General features: G+C 41.1%; 1 protein-coding gene across 2 annotated transcripts in view; it reads right to left on the bottom strand.

Moving 5' to 3' along the window:
* The window catches only part of Atg5 (autophagy related 5), a 91,947-nt gene that overhangs the window by 36,422 nt on the left and 31,923 nt on the right, over positions 1-23,602 (bottom strand). The window contains exon 6 of one of the 2 annotated variants that reach the window (XM_060373692.1): positions 8,924-9,014. In XM_060373692.1, the coding sequence (XP_060229675.1) occupies positions 8,924-9,014 (91 nt within the window). Of the gene's footprint in view, positions 1-8,923; positions 9,019-23,602 lie in introns of both variants that reach the window. The other variant, XM_021634095.2, reaches the window with a different exon arrangement.

Here is a 23,602-nt window from a genome sequence, read left to right as displayed (position 1 = left end):
AGGCAGGTTGTTCTGGGACATTAGAATGAGCCACTCAAAGTGAGCAAAACTTATTCCAAAGTATGGTGGAGTCTGGCAACTTGTGGGGAAAGAAACAGGAAATTGAAACACAGGCTTATGTATTTACTGTGGTAGAAACTACAAATATAGCAGAGTGCGCAAAGACTAGTGGAATGGACAATTCATCACATGTATTCCACTGGTCATGAAAGAAAATATAGAAAACATGACAAAATATTATAATTGCAACAAAATTATGATTTACGACAACTTGACAAAAAAACTGACTTACCCAGTGTACAACTGATTAGATAGCAGGTCTGAACTTGGGCTTTCTATCTTTACATTTACTGCTTTTCCAAACCAAACATTCTTAAACATTTACTGTAAACGAGCCATACTTAATCTCCACAGCAACAAAACATTACTAATCATATTTTATTGATGAAGATCCAGAAATGTGACATAAGTGCCCCAAGTCACATACTAAGCTAGATACCGAGTTGAAACTGCCCAAATCACAAGCTCCCTTTTACATTATGGAGATGGCCTAGCACAGAGGCTCTCAACCTTTTAACCCTGCTACCTTTTAAAACAGTTCCTCACCTGGGCAGTGGTGGCACACGCCTTTAATCCAGCACTCAGGAGGCAGAGGCAGGCAGACGTCTGAGTTCAAGGCCAGCCTGGTCTATAGAGTGAGTTCCAGGGCAGCCAGAGACAAAAAAGAAACCCTGTCTCAAAAACAAAAACAAAAAACCCCAAACAAACAACAACAAAAACCAGTTCCTTATGGTGACCCCCAGCCATAAAATTATTTTGTTGCTACTTCACAGCTGTAATTTTGTAACCGTTACTAACTGTAATGTAAGTATCTGATATACAGGATCAGACCCCAAGGGGGTTGTGACCCACAGGTTGAGAACAACTGGCCTAGACTATCCTGGAACTTGCCATAGCCTCTCAAGGCTGAGATTACAGTTATGTATCACCATACCTGGCCTGACCTTTCCATTTTAACCTCTGTATCACTACATGCTAGAGTTAATTCTTTCAGATTTTTCAAGGGTCTCTACATAAGGACTCATCAGATATGATGGAAGTTTTTAGAGAAAGCAATCATTGATCACTTAATACAGTAAGACTCTTTATTCTTAAGTAGAATACTCAGTATTTTTGCATTTTAGAAACAATTTATTAACACTAACAGTAGCCAGGTATGCACACCTTTAAATTCTAGAGGCAGAGGCGGTCTGTACAAGCTCAAGGCCAGCACATAACAAGTTACACAGTCAGGACTACACAGTGAAACACAATCTCAAAGCAACAAGCCCTCCAACCCCCAATCAAACAACAAAGCCCTACGAAACACCTCCGTCTTTATTGTTTTCTCAGAATGTCTACAAAATCCATTTTATCAAGGCTTGGAGGTAGTAGAGATGCTGTCCTGAGTAATGGCCTTTCATATGGGCTCCTCCACAAAGAAAGGAGAACACTGTGACGGTGAGTAGGAGTTGTCCAGGGAGACGGGCCTCTGGGAGCATGCTGGGTTACACTAACTGAGGCAGGAGCTGCAGCACGTGCTCAGCACGGTCCATGCCTGACTGTGGATGTGATATGATCAGCTGCCTTTACTTTCCTATCAGGAAGGACTGAACTCTTGAACTGTGAGGCAGAATAAGCCTTTCTCCTTCCCCAAAGATGCTTTTGTCAGGGTATTTCACCCCAACAACAGAAGACACCAACACACTAACCAGTACTTCTTAAAATTAACTTGTTCTTGCAACAACTCGGGGAACATTTGTTCCAAGACACTTTATCATATTTTAGCTTTCTGAGATTCTATCTCACGTCAAAGGCTTTACAGTAGACCATGAACTCGAGAAGAGGGGCCAGAAAGTGGATAGGTTCTTTCTCAGAAAACTGACATTTGACTTGTCTGTCTGTATGGAAGTTTTGGTTTCTTTAACAACTCAGTTATGTTATGTACCCAAGTGTGGGATTTTAGTTTGGGTTTTAGATTGTCCACTTTGCCACCTGGTAATGACCTGCCTCACAAAGTACAGAGGGGGGTGGTCTAGAAATCTGAGGGATATAAATACGAGAGCCCGGAGAGAGACAGAGTGATATGTGGCAGTTTGGAGAGACACAGGAGAGATGCTTTGTGGCACGCTTGGAGGAGACTGCCTGCTGCATTTGCTATTGATGGAGTTGGTATAGCCCCAGGGGAACCCATCAACCCTAAAAGGCTGGGAGAAGTATAGGAGTAAAGGGTCTGCTGCCCCTCTCCCCACTAACCTTCTCTCTCCTACCTGGGGTTGGGGTGGGGCTGGAAGAGGCTTTAAGAAACCTTAAATAAAAAAAGTTTAAAAATGAATGCTACATCTGTCCTAGGGTTTATCTGGTCAGACACTGAGCTCACTCAGTGCAAACCTTAAATCCAGAGGCATTTACAGAAAAATTAACTGGCAATTTTTAAACTTCATAGCTACTAGAAGGTAACAGTAAGAACAAACAAGTTAACAACAACAACAAAAAAATGAATAGGAAAATCTAAAAACAAACAATTGAAAGATTATGAAAACCCCAACACATCAATGGTAATCTGGAAGAAACAGGCAGGAACAAAATTGCCCTCACAAAAGGTATGTGGTGACGCCAAATTCCCATACTGTGGCCAGCTTTGAAGGTATTTTCATACACACACATATACACACACTCCATACAGGGAGATGTATTTATTCTAGGCATTTAAAGAATCTTCTGAGCCAGGCATGTTGGTGTAAGCCTTTGATCTCATCACTTCAGAGGCAGAGGCAGAGGCAGATTTCTGTGAGTTCCAGACCAGCCTGATCTACAAAGTCCAGGACAGCCAAGCCACACAGAGACACCTGTCTTGAAAAGGCATAAACAAAACAACAACAAAAGATTGTCAGATGACCACACAAATTGTAACACAAGCAAAAAAATAAGGAAATAGCCTGATAAAGGAAAAATAACACACACTGAACGTAGGAAGACCAGAAAGTAAACCTGCTAGACAAGAACTTTAACAGGACTATTTTAATGTATACAAAGAAATAAAGAAAACAATGTGAAAATAATTTTTAAAAGTAGGAAAGTGTATTTTACTAAATAACAAGAATTATGAAGATAAAAATGTAGAGCTGGTGGCTTATGCCTATAATTTAAGAAGATGAGTTTAGGGCTGGAGAGATGGCTCAGAGATTGAGAGCACTAGCTGTTCTTCCAGAGGACCTGTGTTCACTTCTCGGCACCCATGTGGTCGTCCACAACTATCCATAGCCCAAAGCTCACTTCTCTCCTCACTGGGCACCACACATTCACATGGTACACACACAAAATACATGCAAGCAAACACATACACATAAAATTAAAAAAAAAAACACAAAACTTAAAAATGCAAGCAAAAATAAAATGAACTAGAATATCAAATAAGTGATATGAGCCACCCGGAAATAGATTCTAGTAAAATAACTCCAACATAAAGTAGAAGAGGCCTGTGGGAAAAGGAGAAAGCAAACTGTAGCTAATCAGCACAGTCAAAATGTATCACAGATTACAACTTCTATTCTTTGGAAGTAAGTTAAAACTAACCAAAAAGGACTAGTCCACTTACTAACCAATAAGCATGTCTTCTTGGTCTTTAGCTTTTGGATACAGGTAATGGCAAAATAGCAACAAAATATAAAGACAAAAAGAGATCACAAATATAGCTTTGCAGTAAGCCCTGGGGAAGGACCCTAATGAAAGCACAGGATATCTGTTCCTCTGCCAGGAATCTAGTAAAAGAGCTCTGATTTTAATTGGTTCTACGCGGTGTGTTCCATGAGGTGTGGGCAGTCATCATCTGCCAACCATTTTTGTTAGAAATTTCAGAAAATACATCAATGTCTGGAATCTGGCCCCTTCTCAGTTTAAGAAGTAACAAGTTCCCACCATTTGCCTGCAAATTTCATGATTTCCTTTTTTTAATTGCTGAGCAGTACTCCATTGTGTAAATGTACCACAATTTCTGTATCCATTCCTCAATTGAGGAACATCTGGGTTGTTTCCAGATTCTGCTTATTATAAATAAACTGCTACGAACATGGTTGAGCAAATGTCCTTGTTGTATACTTGAACATATTTTGGATATATGCCTAGGAGTGACATAGAATCTTGTAAGAAGTAGAAAAGATCATCCTGAGTGAGGTAACCCAGAAGCAGAAAGACACACATGGTATTTACTCACTTAGAAGTGGATATTAGACATACAATATAGGCTAATCATACTAAAATCTGTATGCCTAAAGAAGCTAAACAAGAAGGAGGACCCTGGGTAAGATGCTCAATCCTCACTCAGAAAGGGACAGACCTCGGAATATGGACAAAACAGGAAACAGGACAGGAACCTACCACAGACGGCCTCTGAAAAACTCTACCCAGCAGGGTATTAAAGCAGATGCTGAGACTCATAGCCAAACTTTGGGCAGAGTGCAGGGAATCTTACGAAAGAAGAGGGAGATAGAAAGACCTGGAGTGCCAGAAGGAGAGCAATAGAACCAAAAAATCTGGGCACAGGTATCTTTTCTGAGACTTTTACTCCAAACAAGGACCATGCATGGAGATAACTTAGAAACCCTGCACAAATGTAGCCTGTGGCAGCTCAGTCTCCAAGTGGGTTCCTAGTAAGGGGAACAGGGGCTGTCTCTGACATGAACTCAGGGGCTGGCTCTTTGATCACCTTCCCCTAAGGGGAGGCAGACTTACCAGGCCACAGAGGAAGGCAATGCAGCCAGTCCTGATGAGACCTGATAGGCTAGGGTCAGATGGAAGGGGAAGAGGACCTCCCTTATCAGTGGACTGGGCAAGAGGCATGGGAGGAGAAGAGGGAGGGAGGTTGGGATTGGGAGGGGCTGAGGGAAGGGGCTACAGCTGAGATACAAAGTGAATAAATCGTAATAAATAAATATTTTTTAAAATAAAAAAAAAAATAAGTAACATGTTAGTCCCAGCCAACCTAGTCTCCAATTAAAAGCATGTCCTATAAAATCTCTTAGCAATTACATTCTTAAAAGTTTCAGTGCAGAACAAGGGAAGGTAAGCAGATTTGCTTAAGTAAATTTGGCAAGCAAACCTCTCAATCAAATTAGAACTTTAACAAGGCTTTAGTGATATATTAAATGATTTTATACTGGAATAGTGGGAGGAGAGCAGAATTCTGGTGGTTCCAAAGCACTGACAAACTTAATGCTGACTCTATTTTACTTTTACAGCTGATAAAGAGAGGCAGAAATGGTGCCTTAGAAACTAGGCACCATTTCCCAACCTTTCTTTATTGTTTAAAACTTAAAGTAACACTGTTAAATTCTTCCTCAGAAGAGTCTCAAGCAAGCTGAAGCAGAGTAAAGGATGCTGAGCCATGATTAGCAGCTGTTCAGACCACTGGCCTCCCCATTCTTTATCTGACGGAGGAAAATCCTTCCTGCAGGCACGCTTTCCTTTGCAGCCCTATTCCTTGCCTAATTCCGACTCTTGATGTCCAAGAGAACCAGAACTTTCCCCTACAAGTACGTCTCATGTCTCTTGGCCTATGCTAAGCTCACTCCCTCTGCTGAATTCTGGGATGCATCACTTGGTTAACGAGGCCTTTTCTGCTCTGCCTGAAGGCAGACCCAATCCCACCCACTGGTATGTGTCTTACAGCACAAGATTTCTCCTCTTCACTGAAACCACCATCAACTTATGTGTGTAATTTTTAAAAAAGTCTTTAAAAGATAGATTTATTTTTTAAATTTTATGTATATGAGGTATGTGTGTGCAGAGATTATGTGTACCACGCGCATGCCTGGTGTGTTGAAGCCCCTGGAGCTGGAGCTACAGACAGACAGCTGTGAACTGCCATGTGGGTGCTGGGAATTGAGAACCCGGGTCCTCTAGAGGTGCAGGGTGCTCTGTGCTGCTGGACCATCTCTCTAGCACCTTATGTGTGTAAACAACATTTGGTTACATGGAGGAAACACCTCTTGACATTAACTTCATTTCTGGAACTCTGGCTCATACCGACGCAGCTGGAGTTCAAGAACACAGACCCGAAACTCGCATACTGACTACTATGTAAATGACAGAGGCATGGTCTGTAACCGTACTAGAGGATTCCAGAGGAGTGTGACTTTTTCCACTAAAATTCTGTCACCTCATGATACTCATTCTGAGTTCATGACTATTGCATATGAAAAACTACAGTACCTAACACCTTTGCAGAAGACCAGTGTGAGAGGAATATCACTGGTCATGCAATTTTCGATTCCTATTGGCTCATTTGGTCAAGTTACATTCAAGGTGTCTCATTAACTGTGATAATTAAGTTTCATAGATATGATAAAGTTAACTTGTAAACAAAAAATAAGTTGTTGACCTAGCAGAACTTGGTCTGGGTGCTAATTCTACATTTCAGTTGCACTGTCCCCAGAGACTAATATCTAAGCAAAAATTATTCTTCATTTGCCTGTTAAATATGGGCTTCTGGGCTTTCCTTAAATATTCTTAGTAATGTAAAGTCTCACGTGTGCAAAGGCATGTGTATGTATATGTAATTAAGTGTTAATCAAAATGCTGCACACATAACAGTTTCACCTAATAAACAGACTATTACAATTACATAGATAATCAGAAATTGGAAGCCAAAATTTGATGCTACTACTAGAATATAAAGATATAACTAGGGGAAAGAAATGGGGTCCCCATTTTCCTTTGGTCAGGGCATAAAGGAAAGACCTAAAAATATAAAAGACAAATAAGGAAAACTAAGACACAATAAATTAGCAAAAACTATAAATCTAAAACTTTGGTATTTACTTATATAACACACTTCTAAAAGTTTATTCAAATGCAAATCAGAACTGAAATGGAAAGGAAGAAAAGCTGTATGGCAACTCAGAAACAAAGTCTCCCTCCGACACCTCCCTCACCCCAACACAAGAAAGGGCCCCAGCAGGAAGCATGAAGAAAGGCTCTCACAGAACCTCCATCTGGCAGCCAGGTCTAGTGAAGTCAGTTCTGAGAATTCTCTAAGTTCCCACTTTCTATCTGATGACAGAACTTCATAAAAACCATTCTCTCAAGTCGAGGTGGGAACGCCCACCTGAAGTGCTACTCACTACACAAAAGCCCATGAGTTCACGGTCAGTCTAGTCTACAAGGCAAACCCTGCCTCCAAAACAAAACACTATTCTCTCCACACAACCTCTTCTCCACACCAGTGGTCTACATTGCGATACCAATGCACGAGATAAAAAATTGATCTCATCACTATCCCTGAAATTAAAAAAGGAAGGCCTCTTCTCACACACCAGCACCACTGGGACAACCATGAGCACAACGATACTTCCCCTATGGGAGTTTCAAGGGTTCGTAACAAGGCATCTGCAGCATCATTCAGAAGACACGCTAGAAGCAAACGTTCTACGTCAGCATTGTAGGCCCACAGCTCAAAGTGTGTGGAGCTCTTCTCATGGTGATGTCTCCTAAGACTGTGGTGCATGTTATTCAACTATATGTCACAATAAGACACTCTGTGAATCTATGAAATACCTGACAGTAAGTGACTAGACAGCTTGTGACATACAGAAATGAAAAGCGTTGACAGATTTTACATGCAGGGCATTTTTCTAGCCACTGGACTGAGAGCCTTTGTGAAAATATGAACCTTAGAAATAATACCTGCATAGTCCTCATGCTTTCAATTTCTGGTATTAAATCAGTTTTCATTAAAGCAGCTACTCTGGCTTCTAAAGTACTATTGCTATAACTTTTATGGTGCCAGCAACTGAATCCAAGGCCTCATGTGTGCTCATGCTGAGTACTCCAGTACTGACCTACACCTATAGGCCCTCAAGGTATATTTAACATTTGCCATATGCCAAGCACAGCGGATTCTTAAAGTATGCTACAGGATCCTTTCTTTCTTTCATGTAAGCTTGCTGTACCACCAGGCACTCTCTACAATCCTAAGGACTCCCCATCTAAGCTCATTCTCTTCAGGTGCAAATACCAAACCACTGCTCCTTGAGAACACAGCTGATCTCTAGGAGACTCTATCATAGTTTATCACCAGCCAATACAAACCCTCCTGTAATATGCTTCTGTCAGAAACAGCACAGTGCCTAGGATCTATCTTGAACACCAAAAATAATAATAATAATAATAATAATAAAATCAATCAATCAAGAAAGACAATAGTACTAAGTCAACTATGAAAGGATGTCACATTTACTTACAGTGCTGCAGGTGTCACTTTGTTCACTGTATTTTGGGACATATATATATATATATATATATATATATATGGCAAATCAAATGTTCCACCACTATTCACACCCACATAATCCCAGTATTAACTGGGCTATGGTAGGAGAGTTCAAGTCCAGCTGGGCTGCTATGGGAGACCCTGTATCAAAAACCAAATTAAAAAAGGTCTTGGGGCTTAGATGCAGTTCAGCTGATAGAATATTTGCCTAACAAGCACAAAATCTGGGTTCCCAGTATAAAACCAGACATGGTGGCTCTCGTCCCAGTACTTGAGAGGTAAGGTAATGCTCAAGGCCAATTCGTGCTACTTGAGACTCTCTAAGCAAAGCAAACAAGACTTCAAATGTACTTCAAGTATTAATGTAGGAGTTACAAATACACTAGCAAGTAGCTGAATCAGCAAGTACATTAGCTATAACTTGTAGCTACTCTGAGCCAGACATTGCAACACAACTTCCAATTTCACTGCCAGTAAAAGATGGTTCTGAAACACCTGGATGCAAACCCAGATGTTAGCAGGTCCCCATACAGACGGAAGGGTTTTAGACACAGTGCCTCAAGACAGTGGCCAAAGCTTTTAAGAAGTGGTATTTTTCACGATGTTACTTCCTACCTGATATATTCTAAAAGGGATATAACGAAATCCGTTTTCTTCTGGAGGATATTCCATGAGTTTCCGGTTGATGGCCCAAAACTGGTCAAATCTGTCTGAAATGACATAAATTCTATTATTAAGAATGAACATCGTAACAGACTAACTCATTAACAAAAAAAAAAAAAAAAAAAAAAAAAAAAAAAAAAAGACTGAAAGTCTTAAACACTTAGAAGTTTCTGAAAAGTGTTAAGGCATTGTTTACAAATTATTTATTTCTCTTAACATCAACATAAAGTAAGATATAAAAGTTATCTTTTCTACAATCTTTTTTTCTCCCAAGGGATATCCTCAAGGTATGTGACTTCTTATGGTATCAAGGCAAAGACCAGCAGTAGAGACAGACTGACTCTTGGTGTAACTTCTGCTGCTAAGCTCTAAGAACAAACCTGTACAATTTAAATATTAGTCTGCACCTACACAGAGAAACGACAGCACAGAGGAGCCTCGGAGAGAGATGTGGAAGCTGGTGCTGGGGCAAAGTCTGGGCAGCACTTGCCTTGAGAGCACAAGAACCCCCCCCCCAGTCTCCTAGAACCTACGGAAAAACACCAGGCAGAGAGGTGACTACCTGCTTGTCATCCCAGTGTTGGAGAGGAAAAGACACTGAATCCCTGACCAGGCACCTAGCCTAAAAGCTAAAGGCAATGAAGGACTTTGTCTCAAGGTAAGGCAGAGGCTTTCCTGAGACACTCAGGGGTATCCTTTGGTCTCCATATGCACTTACGCATACACAGATAGAGGAGAGGAGGAAGGGGGGAAGGAAAGAAGAGGGGAGGAAAAAGGGAAGGGAGGGAGGAAAGAGAGAGAAATACTGAGTAGGAATGTAACCCGCCAGCAGAGTTGGCTTGCCTAATGTGTACAGAGCCCTGATCAATTCACAGCACATGGGGGAGGGAGGGTAGGAAATAAAATAGAGAATGTGCAGGTGTGAACTGTCAATTGCAGCTTAATTTCACATTGGTTTAAACTTTCAGACTGAACCAAAACTTTACTAAGTTATAATTTGCAAATCATAAAATCTACACTCTAACTCTTTTCTAAATGCATTCAGAGGTCAAAACATTTATTGTAAATGCAACTATACAGTGTAAGCTTTTTATATTTGTTGTGTATATGTATACACACAGGCACAGTATGAAGTTTTCAAAGTTTGTTCTTATAGCATGTACTCTTGAAAGTTTCACTTATTTATTTTTATGATCAAATAAGCATTTGTTTTTATGATCCAATCTTACAGAGTTATAAGATTTTGCCAATTTACAGATATTTGAGTAATTTCTACTTTTGGCTATCATAAATCATGCTACACATTTTGTATGAATATGTTCTCAAGTCTCATGGTGAATCTAAGAGTGAAATCTGTGTCTTACAGCAAAGCCATTTAACTGTTACATAGCAAATGTTTTGAGGAACTGCCAACTGTTTTCCAAAGTGACCGAATCATTTTCTGTTCCCACTAGTAATGTCAAAAAGTTGTAACCTATGTTCGCCACTGCCAGCACTATTCATGTTTGTTTTTTCAGACAGAATCTCACTATACAGCCTTAGCTGGCCTCAAACTCATTCACAGACGAGGCTGACCTCAAACTCATAGAGATCCATCTGTCTTTGCCTCCCAAGTGCTGGGATTAAAGGTGTGTGCCACTACACTGGACATTTTTGTCTTTTTTATATGATCATCTTAGTTGGTCTGGCTAGTTTTGTCTTAGGCCGTAGCTCAATGTGGCTTTTATTTGCATTTCTCTAATAACTTAAGTACCTATTCATGTGCTCGCTGGCCATCAATGTATCTGGAGACTTCTCTGGAGAAACGTTCATTTGTTTTAATTTATTATTATGTATGTTGTGGGTGTGAGCACAGGCATACAAGCCAAATTGCATATGTATGAAGACAACTTTTGGGAGTAAATTCTCTCCTTCTACCATGGCTTCCCATGGATCAAACTCAGGCATGATGGCACACTTCCATAATCAGAACACATGAGAAGTGGAGGCAGGATGATCAAGAGTTTAAGATCAGCTTTGGCTATGTAGTGTGTTTGAGGGCATCCTACGCTATCTGTGACCCTGTCACAAAACAAACAAAAAGCCCCTCAGCAGGGTTGGGTGTGGTGTCACATACCTGTGACCCCAACACCCGGGAGGCAAAGGCATGAGAATCATTACAGGTATGTGGCCACCCTGATCTATATAGCAAGGTCAGGGCCAGCCAGAATACCAAGATCCCATCTCAAGACCTGAAAAGCAAATCCCCAAAGCAAAACAGGAGGGGGAGGGAGGAGCACACACAACCAGAAAATAGGCTAATTCTCAACTAGGGAAGATTTAAGACTGCAGGGGAAATTGGGTTGTTGTCTGGAGACATTATTGGTTGTCAAAACTTGTCTGTGTGCCTAGCAATTAGTGGATGAAAGCCAGGAAAACTGGCGCACACTATAATACATACGACAGCTCTGCCAAACAACTAGGTTGACTCAAAATGCCAATGGAGGGAAAACAGTCACAAAGTACTGAAGGTGAGGAGTAACAAGTTTTTGGAAAAAACCTCCAAGGCATAAAGTATGCAAACTAAGAGAAAGGAGCACCGTCCAAGCTCGATTCCAACTCAGCCTTCAGCACGCACTACAATACATGCTTAAATCCTGTCTATGTCCTTACAATGACAACCACTTAACAGACTTCGCAGCAGCGTGCTGAGACTGCAAAGCAAAAGGCTCTCTTGTAGTTGCCAATGGCTGTGAGATGGGTCAGTGTCATTGGGGTAAGGACATCACAGGAGATGTCGCTCTGGCGATATGCCCAGCTGTACACTCTTCTCAGGAACAGGGAAGTCAGCATATAGAACGCTTCCTGTTTGCAAACACAGTGGAGGTCCCAAAGGGCCTTTTGGCTCCCTTCTGGCTTCCCTGTGTCTTGTCACATACTGTTAATCAGCTACACTCCACACTATCCTGGCTCCACGTGGATTATAGACTCATCCAGGCCTGGGCAAAGGAATGAGCTTCTCGAATTCAGGGTGTTACTAGACTCCCCAACTAAGGCTGAACTGCAGCCCTGGAAAAGGGCCCACACAAGCTCTTCCTCTCCCGGGCCTAAGTAGCGTATACAGTTTTCTCATAATAACTCTCTATAAGACTTTTAAAAAATTTACCCATTCAATCCACTGTGTGGTTTGTTTCCTGAGCAGGGGCTGGGGAGATGGCTCAGGGAGAAAAGGTACTTGTCACCCAGACTGGCAGCCTGAGTTTGATCCTAGACCCACACTGCAGACAATCAACTCCTCCAGGTTGTTGTCTAGCTTCTAACACACATGCGCACGAGCGCGTGCCTCCAAGGTGCTAGGATTACAGATCCACATCCAGCTAGAGTAAATTTTGTAGTTATTAAAAGATAGAACAACAGTGCTAAGAGAAGATGTAACCAGGTGTCTTTATACCTGGATTTTATAATAATGCTTCTTATTATAAAAATTAAAATAAAACTTAAAAAAAAAAAACAAAACCCAATGCTTATCTAGAACATATCAACTCGTGAGCCCTGCATGGTGGTTCAGGCCTGTAATTCCAGCCAATAGAAAGCTGAGTGTGCTGTGTGACACATGGGACACGTGTTCTGGTGTGCATGTCCATGTGCAAATGCTGACACCAAAGGAGGGAGCATTTGCACTGGGAGTCCTATTCTACACCCTCCCCTTATTCCATTAGGACAGGATCTCTCCCTGAACTTAGAGGTACTCTGTTGGCGAGTAAGCCCTAGCAAGCCCGGCTCCTCATCCTTTCTTTCCATCCCAGGCACTGGGGTTACAGGTATGCCAGCTTTTTAAATATGGGCTCTTAGGATACAAACTCAAATCCTGGTGCTTGCATAAGCAAGTGCTCCTCCCCACTGAGCCATCTCCCCAGGCCCAAGCATGGTGTTCTTAAGACTGTGCTTCAATCTCTGCTACCAAGTGGAGACAGTAAAAGCACATATTCATGACGGTACTAAAAAAAAAAAAAAAAAAAATAAGTGAGTGGATTCCCAGTGCTACATCATGTTTACTATCACCATTATGTTTTCGGTTGGCTTCTAGGTTACCCACAGCTAAGGAAGTGTAGGGAACCTTGCGTACAAGTAGTTCTGTCCAAACACTATCTTTGCAGCCTTGCCTGGAGTGTTCACTATGCTCTGGGACATGCTGCTTGCCAAAATTCTGCAAGTCAGCAGCCTTTGTTAACTAGCCACTGTGAGGAGAAGAGGAGCCTTACAACCTGCTGCGATGTTTTACTGCCCTTTTGGTACCATTCTGCTTCCTCCAAACTAATCAGCCACCACAGGTTCCTTTTTTTACTCAAGGGGCACAATTTAGCTGCAATTTACTTTTTATCAATTTCAACTCCATTTACCTTGAGTTCTAGCAAGAAACAGTAGCACAAGACCAAGTGTTCAAAGACGAAGCATATGGAAGGCAGTTCTCATTAGAACTATCATGACTGTCTTAAAACTTAGTATTTATTTATCTATTAGGTCATTTATCTATGTTTTATTTGAAACTGGGTTTCTGTGACTCAAATGTCTTAGAACTCACTGTGTATGTCTTAGAATGTCTTAGAACTCACTGTGTAGACCAGGCTGGCCTTGAAGTCACAGCAATCCACCTGCCTCTGCCTCTCTGAGGTGCTGGGATTAAAGGTGTGCACCACCACGACTGTATGTTTGTGGGTATATATGAAGATATGTGCATGAGTGCTGGGATTAAAGGCATGCTCCACCATGCCTAGCCAAATACACACACACACACACACACATTTAAATAAAGAAAAGTTCCTAGTTAGAGCACAGAGTATGCCAAGACTGATTATCGAAATGTGATCCTGTTAAAGGTACAGGCTGGATCTCATAACCCAATCCAGCATGTTCTGAGAAAGGGTTCCTCCTCTTAGCCTCAGTGAGTGCATCACTTCCTGAGACTGAGGTCCAGAAACAAAGTGAGCGGTGACTCAAACTCATCGCACTTCACTCAGGGGGCAACTTAAAAAGACAAAACTATATATAATATATAGTGCTTATATGTTTTATAAGTCCTATGGGCAAAGATATCCTTTACTATGGTCACTCTAATTGTTTTTATTTCATTTTATGTGTGCCGGAGTTTTGATTCCATATCTAGACAACATGTGTCTACAGAGGCCAGAAGGGATTGTAGGGTCTCCTAGAACAGGAATTACTGATGTTGTGACCCACCAGGTGGCACTGAAAATTGAACCATGGTCCTCTAGAAGAGCAACCAGTACTCTTAAACTCTGAGCCATCGCTACAGACCTAGTCAGTTAAAACTTTGCAATGTTTATTATATAAGACACATCTCTTTATCCAATACAAATTCCTTATGTTTCAAGTAAGAGAACACCAGTTTGGAAACTATTGCCTATTGACAAATGTTTTCATACAGAGACACACTAGTGGCCGCTGAAGGCACAGAATGAGCTGTGAGGCTTCTCAGGTTGTCTCCTCACTGGGATCACCTAGGGAGCATTTAAAAGTACCAGTGTGTGGGCCCCTCCCAGCTCAATTACAGTGCCTGACTTACTGGCACCAGTACTTTTTCAAAGCTCTCCAGATGACTCCAATATGTAGCCAGAATTAACAACCTCCAGATGTAATGGAATATGCCTTCACTTTGGAATCAGAGGTGATCTAGGCTGAAATTCCTGGTCCCACCTCTTTAGTAGTTAACTTCATTTCCTTATTTGCAAAGTTGATAACATTTATTTAATCTTTATAACAAATCACAAGATAACACATGTAAAAGTATCCAGGCCTAAGATAATACATAATCTTATTAATTGTAATAACCTCCAGGAAAATTCTCTTCTATTGGTACTCCACAGTGGCGGCATGAAAATATCCCTTCAAAAGATGTTCCTAATTTACGAACAGTTCATGCTCTTATAGTCACTAACACTAAAGAAAGAATGAATACAGTCGACAAAAGGAAGAGTAGGACTCAACAACTTCTCAGCCTGTACAGTGTGGAAAGTAGAGTTCTCAAACTATTCTGCACCTACTTAAAATTAAAAACAAAAGAATGTAAAACAAGTACACAATAGGCTTTCTCCTTCATTTCGTATATAACTGGAGAACTCAAACCAGCATAAAATCACAACTTCTGAATGTGTCACCAGTCCTTTTATCTGCACCAGTAGCCCTTGGTGGCTCAAGCCTCTCTGCCCACCCACTGCCTCAAATGGAAGAGAAGGCTAGCCAAGTGGTCCTGGGCCGAAAAAGCACACCAAATGGTGGAAAGCAGCATCAAACAGAACCACCAAATAGCATCAGAGTGAAGAGCAGATGGGGCCTGGAGAGACGCACATCAGGTGGCATGACTCACAGCTGCCTACCTGTGCTCCAGAGGAGTCCAGCATCCTCTGGCCTCCACAGATAGGCACCCGCATCTATGTGATACACATACAAACAGGCAAGTGCTCTCTTGTGCGCTCTCTCTTAAAATTTATTTAGTAATTTCATGTGTAAAACTGCTTTGTTTTACACGCATATATGTACTGCATGTGCATGCTTGGTATCCAGGGAGGTCAGAGGAGGGCAATGAATCCCTTGAAACGAGTTACAGATGGTTATGAACCGTGTGGGTGCTGGGAATTGAACATAGGTCCTCTGAAAGTGCTCTAAACCACAAGACATCCCTCCAGCCCCTTATTCAGTAAAATTTAATAGCAAGTCATATACTTAAAAAGAAACCCTAAAAAGAAGGAAAGTTTAATCAGAACTAAGAAGTCTAACAGCAAACAAGAGGTTATTAAAATATGAAATAAACCTATTATTGCCCATATTATTCACTTACAACTAAAACATGTAAATCTCATATTCTCTTGCGCATAGCACATGAAAATAAACACTAAAACTATAGGCAGAGATAGCACTCATAAGATCTTTACCCTTTAATTCAGCCCTCTTATTGTCTTTCTCTTCCCATTTCTTATGTTTCAACTCTATTTTGTCTGCTCCTTACTGAAGGTGGACAACTACTCTTTATGCTTCACAAAGTATGTGAAAGATTATAAGGTACTTAACACTTTACATCTTTACAACTTTAAAATGCATGAAAAGTAAACACAGACAAGTATTCTGTAGAACAAGATAAAAACAAGACGGTCTAAGAATTCCCACAGAATCTTCAAGGTTTTAACAAGACAATGTTACTGAAATTTAGAATCTGACCTGCAGAAATTTACTTCAATTAAACACATGGTGGGATACTTTGACACTGTAGAGATGACAAAGGAATGAGCTAAACAGAAAGAGCCCAAGAGTCACTAGTAGCCTGGATCCCAGAGGACTGATCGAAACTGCTGTCTGAATAGAATGTCACAGGGAAGGCAGCCGTCAGGACTCGGTGGGGCCAGGGTCTGACAGACACTGCAGAAAATCAGAAACAAGAGACAGCAGGACCAGCAGGCTCAACTGTTCAATTTGTACTCATTGTGCTGAGTATAATCTCTCAAATTATTATGCACTTAATTTGTAGCAGCAGTTGCAGAAAATTTAAAACCTATAAAACAACAACAAACTGCTGCATCTCAAATTCACAAATTTATTCACTTTTATAATTGGATCTTTGTCATTTCTAGTATTTAGAAATCTGGCAATTCTTTGAGTCCTAGTTAAAATACTATCATAGATAGTTTTATAATAGTTAGGTATAATATATACATAAAAAGATTTATAAATTTTCTATATTTTCTAAAGTAATAAAAAAGTCCTAAAATGAAATACAAGAAACTAGTATTCATTTCTTCAGTTTAAGAAACATTTTTAATATGTAGAACTGAGAAACACTGTCACCACAGGAACTAATGGAGACTCATTTACAAAGGCCAAGGACTTATGAAATTCTCAGTACAAATAACTTATTTTTGTTTAAAATCATGTGACAGCTAAAATTAGGTAATACATTAAACAGCATTATCTGCTGAATGTTGAGTAAAAATGTTATTGGACCAATAGATCTCAGAGATGAGGAATGGATGGGGCAGCAGCCAGTAAACTGAACTCAAATATTTGAGAGGAAAGTTTTATGACATGCAGTGTTAGAAAACCAGAGAGAGGGGAGGTGGGTCTAGGGTTTGATTCTCCACACTCACATGGTGGTTAACAACCATCTGTAATTCCAGTCCCAATGGATCTGATGCCCTTTTCTGGCTCCCTCCTCCTCTTCCAGAAAGAAAAAGAGAAAGAGAGAAAGAAAGAGGAAAAGAAAAAGAAAGGAAGAAAAGAAAAATTAGAAAGAGAGAGAAAGAGAAAGAAAAAGAAAGGAAGGAAGGAGGAAGAAAATAAGGAAGGAAGGTAAAAGGAAGGAAGGAAGAGAGAGAGAGAGAGAGAGAGAGAGAGAGAGAGAGAGAGAGAGAGAGAGAAACAGACAGAACCAAAGCTGGGTATGGAGGCACATGAATTTAATGGGAAGCACAGGCACACTGTGAGTTTGAGGCCAGCCTGGGCTTCACAGTGAGTTTCAAGACAGCCAGAATGATATAATATAACTATTGTCTAAAAATCCCCACCTCCACTACCCCTCAAAAAAGATCTGCACAACTAGATTAAGTAAGAGGAAGGAGAGAACTAGAGAAGAAAATGAAAAGAACTGAAACGAAATGTGCACAAGGTAAGTTGTTTCAAAAGTTCAGGCAGGAACTACAGATGGCTCAGCAGTTCTAAGCACACACAGCTAGCTCTTCTAAGAGACCCACGTTCTGTTCATAGCACCCACAACAGAATGACAATCACCTGTAACTCCAGCTCTGTCACCTCTGGCTTTTGAGGCTATTCACATGCAAATACATACAAGTACATGTAAATAAAAGTAATTTAAAGGGCCAGGCATGAAAGCACATGCCTTTAATGTCAGTACTCAGGAGGCAGAGGAAGGAGGATCTCCGTAAATTCAAGGCATTTCATTTACACAGTGGATTCTGGGAAAGCCAGGACTGCATAGTGGAGACCCTGTCATGAACAAACAAACATTTACTTTTTAAATGTAAGTAGTAGGCTGGGGAGATGGCTCAGTGGATGCAGCACTGCCTGGACGACCTGAGTTCAGATCCTCAGACCCATGTAAAAGCAGCAGCACAGAAATATGGAATCCCAGCCACCCAAGGGGAGATGGGATGACAAGAGAATGGTGGGGTTGGTTGGCCACACGGGTGTACATTCAGCTAGCCTGGCGGACACAGCAGTGGACAAGAGAGACTTTGTCTCAGACAGAGTGGAGTGTGAAGAATGACACTCAAGGTTGTCCTCTGACCTTACACAGGAGTCATGGCAGGGTGCGGTGCACACGCAGATCCAAGTACTGAGCTGGTAAAATAGATGAGGATTTATACATGAGATGGAGGAAACTTTGTATACTTGGTATGACAGCAGCGGTGGTTCACAGAAATGCTGGAGTACACAGCACAGAACAGGGAATGGCCCTGTGGCATTTAATAAGTAGTCCCTCTACTCTAAAAGAAAAGTGGTATTATCCATTTTTGCTCTCTTAAAGAGAATCATGAATTAATTTACATTCCAATACAAACACTCACTTGAAAGTATGTTAAACTCATGACCATGTATTCAGATGGTTCAAGTCTATCACCCCAGAGCTCAGGAGACTAAGGCAGGAACTGCACCGAAAGTTCAAGGCTAGCTGGGCTACACAGGGAGTTTATAGGCCAGTCTAGGGAACATCTGGAGACAGCAAAACCCTGTGTCATGTAGAAGAAAGAAGAAGAGAAGAGGGGAGAGGGAAGGAGAGAGGAGCGAAGGGGAAGGAAGAGACAAAACCACAAAACAAAACAAAAAGATGTGTTCAGATTTCCTTTTTGCATAATGGATTTATCAATATATTTATAAGAAAATTCTTCAGAGACCTTCTCAAACACATAAAAATGAAAGACATTAATCTTAGAACTTACAAAAAAAGAATTTTTGAACAGATAAAATTTAAGATAAAGGCTTAATAAATATGAAATTAGATTTCAAAGGGATTATGGCAAAAATTAAACCTTTAAATGCCTATATAATTAACCCTTTTTATTTTCATAAAATCAAATAGTCCCTAAATATATCTTCAAGTAGTAACTAGAGTATGAGCCCGAAACTATTTTTTTGTTGTTGTTTGTTTTTTCAAGACAGGGTTTCTCTCTGTGTAGCTTTGGCTGTTCTGGACTTACTTTGTAGCCGAAGCTGGTCTCAAACTCACAGAGATCTGCCTGCCTCTGCCTCCCAGAGTGCTGGAATAACAGGTGTGTGCCACTGAGCCTGGCTTGAGCCTAAATCTTTTATACACGTTGACTAGATCTCATGTAACAAAAGTGCAAGGAAAACCTCTAGGATAGACTTTCATGGCTATCAATATGCTGTTGGGTATTCTAAAATAACTGTCTAGATAGTTTCCCAAGTTGTTTACCTATGATGTCTGAAGTCTAGAAGGCTACGATCCACATATTCATTTAAATTCATGAGCAATCTTTCTTCAGAAGCCTAGCAAACTATCTTCCCACTAAAACACAAATGCATTAACTTTAAAATTTTATATCGCCAGCCAGTCAAGCCATGGCTACAGAGAAACCTGTCTCAAAAAACAAAACAAAAATTTACACCACCCTTTTCTGCATGAATGTATGCTCATATGCACATGTACTCATATGTAGATCTGTACTGAGGTCAGACAGAGGCCACATTGAGGCCTCTTCATTTTATTTACTCTCCCATTTAGTTGGTCTAGGTAGCACAGGAGATCCACTGTCTCTGTTTCTCAAGTCCTGAGTTTACAGACAAGCCACTACAACCCCAGCCCTAACATTCAGCAAGCACTTATCCTGTGACGTGTACATATAGAGAGGGATAAGAGAGACGGCTCAGCAGTAAGAGCACTGTTCTTGCCGAGGACCCAGGTTTGATTCCCAGTACCCACACAACTATCTTTAACTCCAGTCATAGGGGACCCATCACCCTTTTCTTGCCTCCAGGAGTACAAGGCACACATCTAGTACAAATAAACATGCAGACAAAACACCCATACACAAGTAAAACTAATTTTAAATAAATTAAAAAAATATATATATAGAGAGAGAGAGTGCTAGACATGGTGGGGCATGTCTTTAACTGTAGAATTGCCAGGCAGACAGGCAGGTGGATCTCTGTGAGTCTGAGGCCAGCCTAATCCATCAAGAGCTACAGGCCAGTCAGATCAAAATAATTTTTTGAGACACTGTCTCAAAATTTAATCAACTTAAAAAATTAATTTAAAAAATTTAAAACATATAAAGAGAATAAACTGCTTAGATTTGTCAATGCTGTACACATGGCTTTTATTCACTATTTACATTGCATATACATCGCTATATGCACAGCTCTTATTCATACATGCTATATGCATAGCTCTTATTCACCTTATGCATATGTGCATATATGTGCTATATGCATGGCTCTTACTCACAGCTCCGCAACCAGAAACTATTATAGGCAAAAGAGAAATATGAAGTAAGTGGTCCTGGTGAAGTTCAACAGTGTGTGAATTCACACGCTGTATCACTATATCCTAGTCTACGGCATCCTCTCTCTACTGTCACACAGACAAAATAGGCATTCCTAGCAACATCTTAGTCTATTTCCATGTGGATGCCTCAGACAGCTCAAACTTCCAGCCACAAAGATGACCTCTCCAGTCAGCTTTGCTGCCCACACCAGAACTATGCTCTGTCCATCTCACATTTCACCGTTCAGTACATACAACATCATCAGGATCCAACTCAAATCCCAGAAATAAGTTATCTCCTCACTAAGTTCAATCCAGTAATGGGTTTTGTCAAAATAAACCTACTTCAAAGAAACCTCAACTGCACTGGTTTTTCTATCGCCCGGGGCCATCACACCCTCCACGTCTGCTCCCATCCCTCCATCCCACCTGACATGCAGCAGCCAGGTGCAGGACTACATGCTGCTTCAGCACTCGTTGGTCAAAGTCCCCTCCCACTACTCTGAAACCATAAAACTTTAACATGGGCCCACAAGAACCCATAAATTCAATTCTTCCCCATTCCTCCAAACTCATTAACTCACCCTTTCTTCTCTGGTCACTACATCCAAGACATCATAGTCTTCCTCCAGTTGTTTGAAACCCACCTGCTGTGAACTAACCCACCATGCCCTAACTGTCACAGTCATGCTTGAAAAGCTGTATGGTATTAGGTGTCCTCTGCAGGTGTCTTGACTGTACCTACCCCAGCCTCCAGCAATGGATAAAGTCAGTGTTCACTGTTTTGGGTCTACGGTACTCTTGTTGTAAACATCTGAAGAAACCGATTCGCACATCCAGCTTTTTTGGCTGGTGTTTTGAGACATGGCTCCCTATTACAGCTGGCTGTTCCGTCCTTTACAGTTCACCTTGTTTCTTCTCAGAGGTCTTCTCTAAGCAATGGAAGAGCGCAGGGCCGCTGGCACAGTTCTCAGCCCCTCACTCAGCATTTTCAAAGTGCTGTGTGTGCAGTGGGATGGGGAGGGGAACAACTACAAAGAAGGGAACTCTTGCCGTTAAGACACAGAAGCAAGGTACCATCTTTGAAGCAGAACAAGCACTCACTAGACACCAAATCTGCTGGTACTTTGACCCTGGACCATCTGTGATTGGGGCAGTGCTAACAGAGCTGTGAGCAATGACTTTGTTCCTAAGTTAAAAATGGTATTGAGGGTGAATGCCTCAGCAATCAAGGAAAACACAGCTATACTGAAAAAGAAGGATTTGTAAAGACAACACCAATCCCTCACTGCCCTTGGGATTATGTTCTCTGGAAGTATCTAAAATACTCCAATTTCAGTGTCCTTGCTCCTGACGTCCCCATCTGCCTAGGACACTCTTAACCCCAGATAAACGCTAATCTGCTGAACTGATCCAGTCTTCACTGAACGACACCCCACTGGTGAAGGTCTGTGAGCCAGTGTGTGCCTGTGTATATGACCTGTGTGCGTAGTGATGTCTGCATCATCCAAGGAGTCCAAACTTCACAAAGATAGCAATGCCTGCTTGGTTTACTCCCTGGGCATTTCCAGCTTCTAGAGCACAAACCACACAGTATGCAATCAATAACTGTTTGTTTGAGTAATTCACATTAATAATGCCCATGAAAGATGAAGCAGATTATAGAGAGGAGCAGAGTTGCAGGAAGGCCAAAACCAAGAAGAGCTTGCAAAAAAGAAACATGGCAAACAAAACAAACCGTAAAACAACACTTGGCAGTGAATAAAGGAACACAGGCAACATTACTGTGAAGACACTGTCACAGAATAGAAAGGAAAATTCCTTTTATAGGAGGAAAAGATCAAATGAAAACAATCCTTCACTGAGTCAGCGACATTGGTACATACTCTGCATTGGTACATATGGTGCTTTAAATTTGTATAAATTTTCAGGTAAGCAAGAATTGCATTAAAGAAAGGCAAAAACTAAAAGAATCTAAGAGACTAAATGAGTGTCAGTGAGACGGCTCAAGGGTGAAACCACTTGCCATGCAAACCTGACAACTGATGTTCAAACCCTGGGTCCCATGGTGGAAGGAGAGGGACAACTCCCCAGAGTTATCCTCTGACTTGCACACGCAGACTGCAGCATGCACAGTGTCCACTGTACACACACACACACACACACACACACACACACACACACACACGCACACAATGTAACTAACTAACTAAGTAACTAACACTAAAAGAAGAGCTGGGGAAATGGCTCCGTAATTAAGAGTGCATACTGCTCTCCAGAGGATCCAAGTTCATTCCCAGCATCACAACTGTTAAAACTCCAGTCCCAGGGGATCTGGAAACCGTGGCCTCCAAGGGACAGCATCCATGTGTGTGCACATACCCTCATATAGACAAACTCACAGACACTTAAAATAAAAGCACATAGTTAAGACAACAAAGACCCATAAAAAGAGGAAGATGGACAGATGGCTCAGCAGTTAAGCTTCTTCTGGAGGATCAGAGTTCAATTTCTAGTTCTCACAGATGCTTATATTTCCAGCTCCTGGTGATCTGATACCCTCTTTTCGACTGTAGGCACCCCTACTCTGGTGCACAAACCCTTATTCAAATACTCACCCATTCAGTAAAACTAAAATAAATATTAAAAACAAAAAAATTCCTGCTCCTCCAGAGGACATGAGTTTCTGGGTTTCCAGCAAGCATGTCAGGCCACTCAACAGCATCTATAATTCTAGCTCCAGAATATCCAGTATCTCTGGCCTCCAAGGCACCTATACTCCTGACATATACACATGCCAACACACATACCTACACCAATTGAAATGTATATTTAAAAAAGCCACTTAAGAACTTAAATGTCGGATTATGAAATCGATGTCAGAAGTTTTATGAAATAATGAACAGTGGTGAGGTGACCGAGGTCATAAGATAAACAAGTGCTCTGACTGAAAACTGAGCTCATTTTATTACCTGGCAGGCCCGTCTTCAATATCCAGCAAAGACCATCTCAAAAGTAAAAGTATTTACTAGAAAACCATACTCAATAGTTTCTATGGCGTCTAGAACTTAACTTTTATAATTCTATCACAACCATCTTAGTCTTAGTAACGTCACATCTCA

This window comes from Meriones unguiculatus, chromosome 20 (assembly GCF_030254825.1).
Source record: "Meriones unguiculatus strain TT.TT164.6M chromosome 20, Bangor_MerUng_6.1, whole genome shotgun sequence".
In the NCBI taxonomy this organism is placed as follows: Eukaryota; Metazoa; Chordata; class Mammalia; order Rodentia; family Muridae; genus Meriones; species Meriones unguiculatus.
This window is presented reverse-complemented; position numbering and strand designations above follow the sequence as displayed.